A 15,987-nucleotide genomic window follows, 5' to 3' on the forward strand; every position below is an offset into this window, starting at 1 on the left:
TTGGTGCCATATGCACACGCTTTAAGTGAGTCGGTGCAGCGAGGTTTCTTGGCTCCTGCGCTGCATGTTGAAGGCGGTCCCGCAAAGTGGCCATCGATGGAGGTGCAGCGCGCTTTTGTACAAATGCTGGCAGGACAATTGACGCTATCATGTCGAGCTTTTCTTTAAGCGAAGGCCCACTGTTACGGACCTACGATTCTTGTGTAATCACACTTTCTGAATTTATTTTTGAGCGTGATGTGTTACTCTAAGTGTTTGCGGGGGATCTAGCTTTCAACAAAACATTTAAATAATTCATATGTTCGTTATGGTGGTTAGATAAGTCATATGGTATGTAAAAAGGTAGTGCAGTTCACACCTGACGATAATCTGTTTAAAAACTTCCTTAAAAGTCTGTTTTGATGAATTAACATATGCACTCGTGCCCCCACGTTGCTAAAATTTTTTGTTTTCAAGCTCCCCAGGATAACTCATTAAATGCCGCTAACTGCACCGAAGTAAGGTTCTTCTGCCCCAAAAGTTGAAATTTTGCTGCTCCAAAAACTGCTCGTAATTTAGGCTCTGTCGTCTCACCTTGGTAATTAAGCATGCATGCATTTGTGCTTAATCTTGTTAAGCGTGTGCTATTGTTGCTTCAACCTAGAAACAAATATTTGTATTTAAGAATGTTTGCAGTTTGTAACTGCTTCAAAAGGTTGTTATGCTGTTCTAAAAGGAGGTTTAACTTTGCCAAATTTGCTTGGGCAGCAATAGCATTGCTGCTGCAGGCTCAACCTCTAACATCATTTGGAAGCTGCATGAAAATGCGCTGTCACTGTTAGGCGGTGCGGTGCGTCTTGGGATTTCTTGCATCTGTGGCATTGCACTCATGGAGTTTTTCTTCAATCCTGCAGGTTCATTTAGTTGGCCTGGACATTTTTACTGCAAAGAAACATGAGGATCTGTGCCCCTCAACTCACAACATTGATGTGCCCAATGTCAACCGCTGTGACTTCCAGGTCAGTGCTGTTTTAGAAGGTGCTGTGTTAGCATAACATGGGACTGTCCCATCTGTGTGTGCTAGAAGAAAAACTTGGGGGAGTTCGTGGTAGATTGTCATTGAGAAGCAGCAGAATGAGTATCAATACTCACTTCTCACTGCAATGAAATCGACAATAGAAAACGGAACTAGTTTTTTTTTTTCTGCTAGTTCTTCTGCTTGTGTGTTCGGCCACTCCAGGCCATTACGAGAAGGCGCCGCGCTGTGCCTAATTGCGCCACGCTGTCCCAGAATGCCCACCCAGCCTAAAATGTTTCTCAATTGCTCTAATTTGAGCGAGCAATGGAGGCCACTTTGGCCACCTGTAGTTTGCGTCGTCAATCTCTGCGGGCAGACTCTAGCTCTAATCTGCAGCGCTGACCCCCGCAGATATTTACAGGCAGGACGATGCAACTTCAAGACAAAAATGTGTTGGAATTGTACAAGCTCTCAGCACGTCGAGTTTGTACACTTCCAGCTTTAGTTAATGCCGGGACCACGTTAGTTACCATAGCATAGTCACATGCGATAGATATCTGGTGTCATTGCCAGGCCAACAGGCACGTGCCGTTATTTATCTGGTCAAACCCGCCTTGCAAGCCAGCCGAGAAGTTGTGCCCTAAACTTACCCCCGAATGCAGAGATGTTACTTGGCTCGCGACTTCAACTTAACTTGAGCAAGTCGGCGCGAAGCAAGCAGCGGACTTCAAAACGCCCAAGTCAGCCTTCGCGTTTCATAGATGCTCAGGCTGTCTTGCTTGGTCCAGTCAAGAACGAGCTTCAAAGCAGAAACACGCTGCTCGCCTGCTAACGAGGGTAATAATGAAGTTGTTCGCGTAAGGCATGCATTACACCAAAAAAAGACCCTACGTTTTAAAATAACTATAAAAACGGAGGGCCACAAGCATATTCTTGTCATTTTACGGCTAACGAGCGGCACGTGGTGCCTGCCACCACAGCGATGCGCAGTGTTGCTTCTGTAAAGCGTTCGTTGCCCGCTGGTTTTAGTGGCCACCCAAATGCGGTGCGTTTCTCCACGGTTGCTTGTTTGGAGGAGAAACAAGCATCGCGTTGGGTTCTTTCGTCGTTTTTTTTTTTTCTCAATCGAACGCCATGGCATGTATTTGTGCTGACCTGGCTCACGAGGTGACGCGATTTTCACGGTATTTGCCTCTGTTCCCCTGTGTGCATGCCTGTAATGGGCTAGGTCACAGTTATTATGAAAAAAAAAAGTTCTGGGAACAAATGTGATTCGTATCCTTTGTTGAGCTTGGTAAATAAGAGAAAAAGCGGGGGTCAGAACATTGCCCTCAGCAGAATTCTGTCTCGCGGGGTGCAGCAATGTATCGCTGCATGATGGTGACGCGGATAAAAAAAAAACGTGATAGGGGCACCTCTTTTTTGTGTGTGTGTAATTTTACGTAGCGTTGCGCTACAAGCGATGACTTTCTGAGTGAGAAACAGCGCCCTAGACGGGAAGAAAGGTTAGACGAGGCACACGGACACAGCACCGAGTCTTTTTTTTTTTTTTTTTGCCGAAAGAGACGGAAAGTGTCGTCGTGTTATAGAAAAACAGAAATAGCCTTTGCGGTTACGGAACACTTCGGCGTTGTCCACACTGGGGCTATTAATACGCACATGTGTGTAGTCGACACAACCTGTGCCGCAAGGGAACTCAGCCCACCGGCTGCGGAACAGTCCGCCGGCTGCGGAAAGCGCACCAGCATCGCGTACAGGTGCTTTGCGATGAGTAGCGTAGCTTTTCCGACTGCAAGGCACACTGTCGACTACGGAATGCGGACGAACTTTCCGGTGACTGGTTGGAATGTGCCAGGGCTGTAAAACCTGAGAGCCATCAGTAGCTGTAACACTGGATGCACGGGCTGTCTTCGGTTGTCCCCACTTTCACGGAGCCGGAGCGGCAACATAACGAGCAGCTGCCCCACGGCGTTCTTCATGAATCTGTACCTAGCGTGGAATCGTTGCTCGTCGTACAACTCCATCGGATTTCCTTGGTCGCGTAAAGCGGTTCCAAGAATCTTCGGCAGGCGGTGCGCCTCGAAAAATGCTGCGCTTATGGCGAGGCAAGCAAACTCAAAAGCGGCCACCTTTCACGCGACGTCCATTCGAGAGGTGGCCATGTTGGAATAACGCGTGAAGTCGCTTCCAAGCAAGCCCCGCAGCTGACTTGAAACTTGTCCTGACTTCGACCGAGCCAAGTCGCCTTCAAGTCATCCGCAAGTTCGAGAACGATTTATGGCGACCGGCAAGACTGTCTTGAGTCAAGTACGAGTCAAGTAACATCTCTGCATTCGGGGGTTAACCCCTTCATGGAAAAAAAAAAAGGGGGTGGGGGGGGGAGGCAGGTTGTGGTTCAAAAATTTCAATATTGTTCTAACCGGTGCAGAAATACTGTTTAAGCCACCTTTGCCACAGTGCACGGGTGACGTGCGCAAAAGCATTACAAGATTTTGAAGGGGCTTATCGTAGTAGTCTTTAGACACAGCACAGTTTCTTCAATGACTGATGTGTGTTTACACCACATAATTGTGATTACTAATATGCTCGCTGGCCTTTTTTTTTTTTCGTGGGGTTATGCAGGCAACACTGTGTTGGCTTATATTCAGAGCCAAAGCCAAAAGGCATTGACTTCGCGGATGGCGGAAATGGGCTCGACTTTCTTTGTTACCATGCGCGCTGCGGGAGGTTCCTTGAACATGTTTTCGCGGAGCGGTAGCGTGTGGTTCAGTCCTACCAGCTCACGAGATGTCTGAGAAGAAATACTTTCAAGTTTTTATTCCCAGCTATTCGACTGACTTTCTATTTATTAAGAGGTCGCGTAAAGGTGAGCGATACGCATTTTGTAGTTTGTGCTGCTGTGATGTGAACATTTCGCACGCTGGTCGCCGTGATATTCTACTACATGTGAATACGGAGAAATACAGACACGGGGAAACTTGGAGGGTACTTCAGCAAAGCGGATCTCGATACTACAACTCGAGCGGGGTGCCTTTTTACTGCGTTCCTGATTGAACACCACGTGCCGTTTACGGCTGCTGATCACGCCGGAGACCTCAATCGAAAAATGTTTCCGGACTCGAAAGAAGCTAAGAACTACACCTGCGTCCGTACGAAAACTACGGCGATTGTGAAGGAAATGACCAACAAAGCTATTGACGAAGTTATAAGTCACTTGCAGCGCGCTCCGTTCTCATTGAACACTATGTGCCGTTCACGGCTGCTGATCACGCCGGAGACCTCTTTCGAAAAATATTTTCTGACTTGAAGGAAGCTAAGAACTACACCTGCGCCCGTACGAAAACTACGGCGATTGTGAAGGAAATGGCCAACAAAGCTATTGACGAAGTGATAAGTCACTTGCAGCATGCTCCGTTCTCGGTCGCCACAGACGGGAGGGAGCAGTGACGCCGGCAATGATGCAAAACTATATCCAATCGTGGTGACGTTCTGTGATAGTACTGTTCGCACTGCCTTGCTCGCGATGCCTGCCCTCGAAGGTAACTCCAAGGGATGAAACATCTGTGCGCTTGTTGTGGACACGCTAATGAGCAAAAAGATACCGCTCCAGAACTGCATCGGCATGGAGTGTGATAACGCGCTAGTCATGATTGGATTGGAAAACGGAGTGGCTGCTGTGCTGAAAGAAAGCCATGAGAACATTGCCATCATGGGCTGCTGTTGTCATTTGATCAATCTGGCGGCACAGAAAGGCTCAGCATGCCTTCCACTGAATGTGGATGAGGTGCTGGTCGACATTTTTGCTACCTCAAGAAAAGCTCAAAAAGGAAGGACAAGCTGAAAGCTTTTCAGTCTCTCCACGATGTAGAGGCCAAGAAAATTTTAAAGTGTGTCAGCACCAGGTGGCTCTCTCTTGGAAGGAGCCTGAAACGGCTTGTGGACCAGTGGCAGCCACTGCTTAGTTTCTTCCATGGTGAAGTAAGGCCCTCCGGGCATGTTTCCAAGTTTACCAGCAAGCCATGTAACCTTTGCACTGACCTTCAGAAGCATGCAAAGAAAGCAAAGAGCAAGACGACACAAATGTACCAGTGTCGGATAGAGCTCCCAAGCGAACCCAAAACCGTCCAGGAAAGGTTTTGAACAGAGAAGAAAGGCTATTCATGTTTCTTTCATCAGATGCAAATAGAGCATACTGTGACTTCTTGCTGTCTGTAATCCCAGAGTTTGAAAAAGTGAACGTGTTCCTGCAGCCTGGAGCCCCTCAAGTGCACTTGCTGCGTGAAGTGCTTAATAACTTGCTAAGAGAGATCATGTTGAGTTTTGTAAAACCTTCAGTGATCAAAAAAGCTGATGTGTTGGCTGACGTTGACTACAAATCTTCCATCAGCCAAAGAGATAATGAAGGCCTAAAAAAAAAAAAGCAAGGGAAGAGTTTTTTACACATATAAGAAGGTTCTTCGTTGCAGCAACGGAGTACATGATCCTGAAATTTCAAGTGAAGTGTCAGCTGCTGAAGAGTGCAGAGGTAGCAAGGCTTCGTCCATTGAACACGCCAGGTTTTCTGACGTCAAGTACTTCATCAACCGCTTCCCAGTGCTGCTACCACTTCGAGGGGCAAGATGCGAATTCTGCTCTGGATGACATTCAGGCACAGTTCACGCGTCTTCAGTTGGAAGAATTACCTGCTGGAGTACCTAAGGAGCAGAATGATGAGCAATGGCGGGCGGTGTCCAGTTTACGGGAAGTGAATGGCAGCTTTAAGTATGCCAGACTTTCAAAGTTGATGTTGGGGGTCCTAACACTCCCGCATAGTAATGCGGAGTGTGAAAGAGTCTTCAGGAAAGTGAAAAAGGCACACACCTAGTTCCGTGCCTCCATATCGAAAAAGACTTGAACAGTTGCTTGTCGCGAGATTGCCCAGTTACACTCGGGAAAGTGCCGCGAACTGGTCTTTGACAAGGACTTTTTGAGGAAGGCCAAAGCTGCCTAGGCCTCTATGCTAGCCTACTCCTCCACTTCCGAGACTTGAGAACTTTTTGTGCCTCTTCTGTGAAATGTTTCTTTTGTATTCCATTCATATAAGCCAGTTTTTGGAAAATAAAGTGCAACTTTAGTATTTTTGTACTTGGTTTTAGTATTTTTTGTCATCTCCTATAGTACTTTAGAACTCTGGGGTTGGCGGGTCTGTGTACAGTATTGCTCTGTGTAGTTAGCGAAGTCGTAATTTTAGGACACCAAATCGGAATCAAGTAGCGAAATTTTTTTATTCCCTCCTGCATGCAAGTTCATAATTGTTTTATTATTGTGATTTGCAGTTGATTGACATTAGTGATGATGGCTATGTCACACTAATGAATGACAAAGGTGATACCCGTGACGACCTCAAGCTTCCAGATGGGGAACTGGGCCAAAGGATTCGTGAAGAATTTCACAAGGAAGACAACAGTGTCATTGTAAGATTTAAATCTTTGAGCAAACTGCCACCTCCTGTTGCTATTTTAAAGTCCTTTCATGTCCTATTAAGGTCATTTCGGAAGAGAATGTCTAAAACTGAATGCTGTTTTGGGAATGATACATATTGAGACTATTTAATCTATTTAGTAAGGTATTGTTGTATTGTCACTGAAATACATAATCATATAAAAATTCTCATTTGCATTGATGCCCTCCAATCTTGAAATTTAATTAGCTCATGTTATCGTTCATAACATGTCATGTCCCTTTTAGCCACAAAAAATAGCTTAGCTCCACAGTCTTGTTTCTTAAGAGCTCAACGGTATAAAATTGAAAAAGATTGCCTTACAAAAACATGATGAAAAGTTCCTTAGGGCTGGTCAGGTTAGCAAAAAATGTGAAGCTGAAAAAATCGCATGTGAAGTTTCGACATGCACTGAAAAATTTTCTATAAGGAACTTTAACCACAAATTTTATACACATGTTGCCAATCTATTCGCCTGCAAAGCAAACGAAAATGCCTTTTATTCCACCCTATTCCTGGAATCACTTCTAACGAAATTTTTCCAGTGTGGAAAGCATTATCAGAACCCCGCACCATGACAAAGTCGTTGAGGGGTTCTGAAAAAGCCATTGGGAATGAGGCTCAAACAACTAGCTGTTAGGCAGCATGCTGCCTTGGGTAATAAGTTGCTGAGCCAGTAGAAAATAGTCAACGTTCCGATTTCGCAGACCCTCAAGGGACCATGAAAATGTCTGGATGATTGAATGCACGTAATAATGCACCTTTTTTACAGGTGGTATTTTTTGCCGACTGAAAGGTCATGGCAGGAGTGAAAAATTCTCTCCGCAATTTCGCAGTTGCATCGTTAGGGGACTCTGAAAAGAGCAGTTAAAAAAAACGACGTGGCCGGTGCTACCTCAGTGGTCAACACGTTGGCCCCCAAAAAAGTATTTTCGTTTGCACTGCATTCCGCTTGCCCGTGGATATTTGCTTCAATTTCAGCTACACCTTGTGGTGTACACGTATCCCGAAGGAGTACGGCCACCAGCGTGGGTCCGGTCTTAGCGAGCCGCAGGGCACGCGTTAACCGTCGCCGTGGCGGGAAACACGATACTGCTCAAGTCGCAACACTTTATTGTGGCAACACCAAACGCAGTACAGCCCGTTGCAAAAAGGCGCGGCGGGAAAGCAAGTAGGCTTATCCACGCCACGGGCACAAAGTACTACACAGGGTGCCACGAGCACGTCTCCGCGGTAAAGGTGATCCACGGAGACACCGAAACAAAGGAGCCCGGTTGCTCGAGCGAGGGCAAAGGCGCTCGCGTTGGCTTCGAAGGGAGACGGGTCGGCGTAGCTAGGCCACGCACTAGGACACCGTACTGCCCTTCGGCCGTGAGTACGCAGCGGGGCAACAAAAGGTGAGCGTTCGCCTCGGGCGCGAGGCGCCGTCGGCGAAGTCCGACGAGCCCCGGGCGACGGGACTCGACGGACGGAAAAGAATGCGTGGCTCACCGTTTGAAGTCCCGGACTGTACTCACCGCTCCCGACGCAGCGTGCGAAAACCTCTCGGGAGGCTCCCCGCGCGGCGCCACAGTCAACATCCGCTACCGGGCGAGGGAGTTAAACGTCACTCCGCCCTTCCCAGCGCGGCTGACGGCAAAGGAGGGCAGACATGTCGGGACATGAGAATGGCAGAAAAGGCGGGAAAGCCCGCGCAAAGGCAGCGGGCCAGCCTCAATTCCCACAACCTCATGCTGTCGCTGTTCACCGATGACAGTGTCATCAGTGCTCGTGTAAACTCCGAGCTCTTTCAGGGTGTAGGCAGTGCTGAAAATCCGATGGCGAAGGCTATAAGCGCTGACTCCAAGGAGTTCAAACTTTTGCTGGGTAGCAGACTTTCTAGACAAAATGGTCCTCGTTGTGTTCCCAGACAAACTGTCCTCGCTGCGCCTGCTCTGCCGTTGAGTATTACGCAGCATCAATAAAAAAGTGTATAGCACGTCAAACTTGGTCCCATGGTGTCGCTAGTAGGCAGCGTCGTTAAAGTTTCTGGCAGATCCAACGGGCCCGGCCGCCACTCCAACTCAGCTGCCAAAGGTGTACTTGTAGCCGGCGCCTTCTTCTTCCAACGCCATTTTTTTTACGGCTTCCAAAAGCTTGTCGCGTTAATGGTTTTAGACTAGTCACCGGGCATCACGATAGCTGTAAGAAAGTACCGGTGCAAAGCGAAAACGCGGTGCGTCGAGAAACACTCGCGATTATAAAGCAGACGCAAGCAAACTGACAGCCACATTGGCCAACGCAACAAAAAAAAAATTGTGCGTCAGTCCCGCCAGCCAATGGGAGGCACGCTTGAAAGGCGTGCCACGTGAAAGCCAATCGGCCATATGGAAATGATCTTCGGAAAACACGCGGCGGCAGCCATTCAGCTTGAGTGACACCATATTGAGATGGCCCAAAATGTGCACAAAGAAAACAGCTACAGATCAAGCCCAGGTGGTGGCGCTCCGTTCGCTGCAACGCACATGGCGCGCTCGGGAAATTCGAACAAATTTCGTCCTTTTGGGGGCATTTTAGTGCGATCGGGGTGCATTTAAAGGCCGATTTTATCGCAATTTCCAACCAAATTCATCGTTAGCAATTTCATAGTAGGTGCTCAGAAGTACAAACAGCCCCGTCGCGGTGGTCTAGTGGCTAAGGTACTCGGCTGCTGACCCGCAGGTCGCGGGTTCGATTCCCGGCTGCGGCGGCTGCATTTCCGATGGAGGCGGAAATGTTGTAGGCCCGTGTACTCAGATTTGGGTGCACGTTAAAGAACCCCAGGTGGTCAAAATTTCCGCAGCCCTCCACTACGGCGTTTCATAATCAAATGGTGGTTTTGGGACGTAAAACCCCACAAATCAATCAGAAGTACAAACACTCCAAAAATAAGCTGTGCGAAAAATCTATTTTTTACCATTTTTTACCGTTCCAAGACCCGCATCCCCCCTTAAGGTATGGTGACCCTGCTACTCATCGTAGTGGATGATCACCGTGGGTTCACGCTTAGCGAGCCACATACACCTGCTCGCGTGTAGCGCACCGCTGCGCGCGCGCTCGCTCAACTAATAAGGCGTCTAGCGTGGCGCGGCAAAGCAGTGTTGCAATACAAAATACACAACACTTTATTGCCTTTGGCGGCACCCCGAACAACAGTACAGCGTCCGATCCCGGTACGCGGAGAGCAAAGGCACCCGCACGCGGATGTTCACGATAAGGGGAAACCGCGAGCACGTCGCAGCTGGCAATGGTGAGCTTTGACATGCCGGTCAGGAAAAGGTCCCTCGCGGCTATGCTGCGAGCTCTCACGATGGCCACTGGGCCTGGTCGCGAGTGTTAGGGCAAACCTCGTACGCGTAGGCCTACGGCAAGTGCAGCTCGGTGTGGTACAACCACTTCAAGCACGAGGCACCGCTGTGGGCTTAGCGTACGGTACCGAAGCTAGCACTCAAGTAAACATGCCTGCCTAGGTGCCAAAGGCCACCCCAGGCAGTCTACAGTCCGGCGATTCCCAAGGGGGACGCGGACGAAAGAAACGCGTGCTTACCCGGCGCCGACCACAGAGGAGAGAGCTCCCTTTGCACGCATGTACCACGTGCCGCGCCCGCACGTGGCGCCATCTATCGCCACGTGCCATTACCAGAGCAGAACAAGCAAAAGGGTGTGGCAGTTCGGCGAAATGGTTGCGGGCGCACCTCAGATCCCCACAAAGGAAAGACACTACTCTTCGAGCCCGAAAATTTGCCAAAAAATTGAATTTTGGAAAGTCGTTTTTGTATTCTGTCTACATCACGCACGTGTGTGTGCTAGTTTTCGTTTCAAAATCTCGCGTTTGCACGCCCCCAGACCTTTATATTGGGAACAAACTGCGCTTATTTTGGCTGCTTGAAAGGCCCACTCCAACGCGGCCCTTTCGGTATCGTTGAAAAGCTCCCCCGTTTGGCTTTTTTTATCGTTTCGTCGGGCAACACTGAACATGTGACTTCATCAAATAAAGAGAAAAGAGAAAGGCGTAAAATGTTGTCATTGGCCACTTCCGATCACGTGGCTAAAGTGGCATCGTCTTCTGATTGGCTTAGGGCGCTGCATTGAAAAACCCGGCTATCACGCGGCTAAAGTGGCATCGTCTTCTGATTGGCTTAGAGCGTTGCATTGAAAAACCCGGCTAGTTCACGCGCCATTTTGGCTTCGGTTATGATCCTACGACGGACGTGCCTGCAGGACCGAGAAAGTTCCACTCGGTGCATCAGATTGGCCGAAGGCGACCCAAAATGAAGGGGAAAAAAAACTTGCCAATGGCAAAACATCACCGGTTTCTCCAAGCGAGCGTCGTTGCTTTGGCACCCGATAACGGCGATGGAGGTGATAGTGGTCAGCTTCACAAAGGCACGATATCGCGCCGCTCTGCAACCGATGATCAAGCGACTCAGTGCATTCGACATCGTCGGCGCTGGTGGTAGCGGCCCGCAAGATAAGGGCATGCCGTCAATGCAACTGACAGCGATCTTACAGAGAACGAGAACATTATTCACGTTGTCTCTAGCGTGATTACATGTCCGGGAGACTCCCCGATTTTGAACGTTTCTTCCGTTTTAAGGTTGTCACGAAAATCTTCGAAAAATCGGGATTTTTGTGCATGATCTGGCCGCATTGTTGATAATGCAGATCAGTCCGCTCTGGGCCTTTGTAAACCCACTGCATTTTATTATAAACGAATTTAGTAGGCATTCATCTAAACGTACAGTAATCTCAGTGATGCGAAACTGCGGCAGGTATGAATTCGTAAAATTCCCCAGCGAAATTCTACTGTGTCCATTGGGCCAGAAATGGAATGTTCCAAACACTTTTCCAAAATGCGTCGTATGTTGTAAACTTCAGTACCGAAACCGTTGAACGAAGGCCGATCGAGAACAGCATGCTCGAAGCTTCAGAAGTACGCGTGCGAGCAGAGCACGCATTATCTTCTACAGTGCATGTGGTTGTTGCCACAATCACTGTGGACGAAACCGAGGTCTTTCTTGACACGATAATGTATGGTGACTGTTACTTACAGTACAGTCGAACCCCGCTACAACACAAGTTGACGGGGAGCGAATAAAATTTCGTAGTGAAATAAAAAAAAATATAGCTCGTCTGAGCTAGAAAAACAGAGGAACGTTTATTTTCGAATTCGAAGAATGTCCGCTGCTTCCTATTCTTTCCCAGTAGTGTCGCGACGTCATTCACACCCTTGCATAGTGAGGCAAGCATGGTGAAAAGCAAGCTGAAACGCCTAAAACTGCCTTCGTGAATGAACCAAACAGTTGCATTAACACGTTAACACCTGCAGCTGTCCGCCATCAAAAGTATCCGGCAACGCCGAGATCGAGGCAGGGTATCGTGAGCGGCGACTTTTGCATTATTCTATGCCATTCTTATCATCAATCACTCGCAACTAGCTGATTTTATTGATAATGTGAACAAACAGCTGCTCTGATTAATACCAAACTGGCCAAGCGCGAACATAATGATAAGCATCGTAATCTGAAAAGGCATCGTGCTGCGGTTGCACCCAGCAGCTGCGTGAAGGAAACTATGAACTGAGCGACTGAGCTTCAGCTTCGGATCGTCCGCGGCTCAAAAATAAGCCAGTGGCAAAAGCAGCGTAGTCTCTTAGCCATCGCTATTGAGCAATGGCGGCGCCCATGCTTGCTGAACAGCGGCCGTTTTCTGGTGGTGCCAACGAGTGTTTTAGACTTTGTTCGTGCATTTTCAGGCTCTGAAGATGCATCGAAATGTTAGATTGGGTTTACTGCATAGCAATAAGTACACTCATACCTTGTTATAACTTAACGGGATATAATGAAATCATGTATTTAACAGGATATAACACAGTAAATGAAATTCCTCTTGAAAGATCCATTGACAACCATGCATTTAATAAACCTCGTTGTAACGAAGTAAAATTGACCGGTAAGAGGATATACCGAACTAAATTGGTCTACCAAAAAACGGACCATTTTGTGTTACGTATATATTTCTGTGGAGTGACGCTCGTCCAGCGCGGCTCTTTCAAAACTTCTGCGCCGACCTTACAGCCGCGCTACACGCGGCCGAAAAACCATGCAGTTCCAAAAAACCATCAGACTGTTCCTGACGTTACAAGCGTGGTCACGAAGCCAGTAATTCATACAGCGGCTGGTTTGTCTTATGTAGTGCTTGCTGCATAAGAGAGGTATCTGATAGATTATATTTTCTGCACACGTGACCAACAGTGCTCTGTGACTTTTAGAACAACCTGGTTTTTTGTGTGAAACAACTGTCATACACAAGTACAATAGCTTTTCCGGGGCAGGAAAAACTACCTCTATCTTTTTCAAATTGTGGGAGGTTCCATGTAGATAAGGAACTACTCTAAGCATTCCTCGAAGTGAATGCAACGAAGAGCTAATTGCTCTCTCATTTTGCACTCTCATTTTACACATTAGTTCATGAGTGCCACAGCAAACGTGTATTAAATATAAGGTCAAGGTTATGGCCATCAAAAAAACTCATTGATGATATTCTATAAGCATGATTTCTTAATGCTTGAAATGTGCTGTGGTTTGATTGCTTGCATTAATTTCTCACAGGTGACTGTAATGTGTGCTGTTGGCATGGAATGTATCATTGCGTGCAAGAATGCCAACTAAGCAAAATCAGAGAGAAGACATACCCGGCCAATGAAACGCAGCCGCTGCCACTCAAAAAAGAAAGCAAATAGGGGGGGAAAGAAGAGGATGTCACAGCCGTACAAATGTCCGACACACACAAGGGGACGTGGTGGTTTGTCATCTACACTGCATGGAGAACCCAAGTCCGGGAGGGACGACCGGATTGAGCTGCGGCTGGTGGAAATCTATGATCACTCTAGTGTGCTTGTTTTTTCTGACTATGTCTGACTTTTCCTTTTTTGTTTTAGTGCTATAGACATTTCTTGTTTTTCAAAATTTCTGAGGAGACTGATATTTTTCTGAATGACGTGTTCATGGTGTTCTGTGTAACCACAACCTCATCTTGCTTGGCGGTGAGGAATTGTGAGAGTGCCTGTTAGCTTCGTCACATTTTTCTTAAGCTCTGGGTTCTTTTTACATCTGCACATCTCTGTAAAGCTCTGCTTCATTGTGGGCTGGGCTAGCAAGGGTTTGGGTTTCATTGTGCTATGGGATTCTTTGTATATGAAGTTTTTGGGCCCCTAGGACAACAAATTAAAGCTGTATACATAGCTGGTGTTAACCCTCCCCTTCCATTCTTTTAAGCTTCTGAAGTTCAGGTATTTTCAGTACAACAAGCTCTCTTGTGTCATGGCTTTCCTTTTGTTGTTTTAATTTGGAATTAAATTTTTTTTATCAACATATCTTTTTTTTTCTACGTGTTTTTTTCCCTACGGTGTTTCTCTCAGCGATCGGAACACTTTGATTGGGTGTAACTTGGGTTCTTTTTTTCCACCATTGGGAGTCCTGCTTCCATAGTTTTGCTCCCAATTGCTTTTTTTTTTTAAGTGTCGACTAAACATGAGTTGTGGAGTCAAGCGGCTCGATGAGTCTCTTGGCGTAATAAATTTGTATTCCACTATTTCATCTGCAGCCTCTTATGTTTGTTGATAAAATTTATAGCAAGCTATGTATGCCAGTGCATTGTGCAAGGTTGTTGTACATATGCCATGACATCTATGCTATAATAGTTGGATAACATTTCATTCATAAAGGACTTAGAGCAATACTACTGCCTGGAGTTTCCAGGCAAACTTGGCAAATGCTAAAGAGGACCCTGTCTGTTTTTTTTTTTTTTTTTGAAGCTTTTGGCATTTAGACAACAGCATTACCAATCATTCACACCACAAATTAACTTAAGCGACTTCTTGTGTACCTAAGCAGGTATGGGCAATTATCTACAGTGGAATCATCTTAAACGAAACTCGAAGGGGCAAGAAAATTTGTTCCATTTATGAGAAGTTTCAATTAAGCAAAGCCCACAAAATGAATAAAATATGGCTTTATTTCAAAAGCACCAACTGTGGCTAACTGAACAAAAATATTTTCAAGTATACAAATACTACTATAGTGTTAAAAAGAAAAATGTTTATTATTGCTGACTCGGAAAAAAGGAGGTGATAGCAATTTGCTTGACCTTGTTCAAGCACTTTTTTACTGTTGGAGCGCATTGCAGAAACGTTGGGCAGGAACTCTATGCCACCGTCGTGTTCAAAGTAGCGCTGCAACAAGATGACAACATCTCTTGCTGCACTGTCAGCCATTAAAATGGGCTCTGGATCACACGCCATCTCATTACCCCTTGAGCACGGGTCCTCATTTTGAACTTCAGATATAGGTTCCTCAAGGCTGTCCTCAAGTTCACGATGAGACGTCGATTGCTGCTCGGCGTGCGCGACATGTGCAATCACTGCATTGGCTTAACTAGGCTAGCTAGCTTTGGCATTTGTTTCATGGTTGCTAGACTGCCGTGGCCACTTCTGCCGTTCATGGACATTGCCCATTTTAGTTTCATTTAACCGATGTAAGCTAAAAAATGTTCACATTACCCGATGATGTTTTTTATCATTAAATATATAGGAGACCAACCAAATGTGCCTAGATAGTTTCGTTTATGCGGCTTTTCCTTTTAACAGAGTTTCGTTTAATGGGAGTCCGCTGTATACCCTCCTCACTAATGGTGGCGAGGTTGGGCTGTAGGTGGTGTGAGGGCTAGGTAGACAAGGCACAAAGGCTGAGGAGGCATGGCAGTACCAAACGAAGGCGTCTATTCATAATTAAAAATGCATCCCTGCTGTTGGTGAGATCGACCAAAGTCCTCACCCGCACTTGGGCCTGTTGTTGAGCTGACATACGGGCGCCGTAGGTGGCACTGCTAATCAGACGCTATGCTACCACGCATGCGGGCGCTCACATCTGCTCTCTCCTTGTTAGACCAAGTCCCTTTGGTTGCTTCATTGTGGAAGGTAGTCCTTGAAGCGCTTGGGCTTGGCGATGAGGGTGCCACTGGAGGCAAAACTGCAGGGGCGGTGGAAACTGGTGGTTGGGACGCGGCGTTGTTGGTGGGCTCTGGCTTGGCGTAGTCAGTGGGCTCTGGTTCGGTGTAGTGGGCTCTGGTTCGGTGTAGTTGGTGGGCTAGGTATTGGTGTAGTTGTACTAGAGCTCGATGTAGCTGGTGGGCTAGGGCTTTGGCTGGCTCGTAGTCCCGAGATCTGTGCAGTTGAGGTTCTAGGGCTCTGCGTAGTTGGCAAACTGGGGCCTGTCGTAGTCCGTGTACTTGGTCTTGTCAGCCTTGAAGCTGGAATCGCACTTGGAGGTGGTTTTGTTGAACCCATGGGACTCTGCTTTGCGGTAGTGGTAGTTGCATAGCGAGTCGGGCTGCGTACTTGGTGGACTGGGCCTTGTCATGTTAATGTAGTTGGACTCTGCGTTGTTGTTGGACTGGGTGTTGGCGTAGTTGATACACTCGCACTACAGAGCTG

General features: G+C 47.2%; 1 protein-coding gene across 2 annotated transcripts in view; it reads left to right on the plus strand.

Annotated features, from left to right (window-relative positions):
• eEF5 (eukaryotic translation elongation factor 5) overlaps window positions 1–13,869 on the plus strand; it is a 39,537-nt gene extending 25,668 nt beyond the window's left edge. For both annotated transcript variants that reach the window (XM_037433674.2, XM_075888810.1), the window contains exons 3-5: window positions 894–998; window positions 6,313–6,450; window positions 13,106–13,869. In XM_037433674.2, coding sequence (XP_037289571.1) covers window positions 894–998; window positions 6,313–6,450; window positions 13,106–13,165 — 303 coding nt within the window. In that variant the 3' untranslated portion in view covers window positions 13,166–13,869. The remainder of the gene's footprint in view (window positions 1–893; window positions 999–6,312; window positions 6,451–13,105) is intronic.
• Window positions 13,870–15,987: the final 2,118 nt, after the last annotated feature.

This window comes from Rhipicephalus microplus, chromosome 3, assembly GCF_043290135.1.
Source record: "Rhipicephalus microplus isolate Deutch F79 chromosome 3, USDA_Rmic, whole genome shotgun sequence".
Classification (NCBI taxonomy): Eukaryota; Metazoa; Arthropoda; class Arachnida; order Ixodida; family Ixodidae; genus Rhipicephalus; species Rhipicephalus microplus.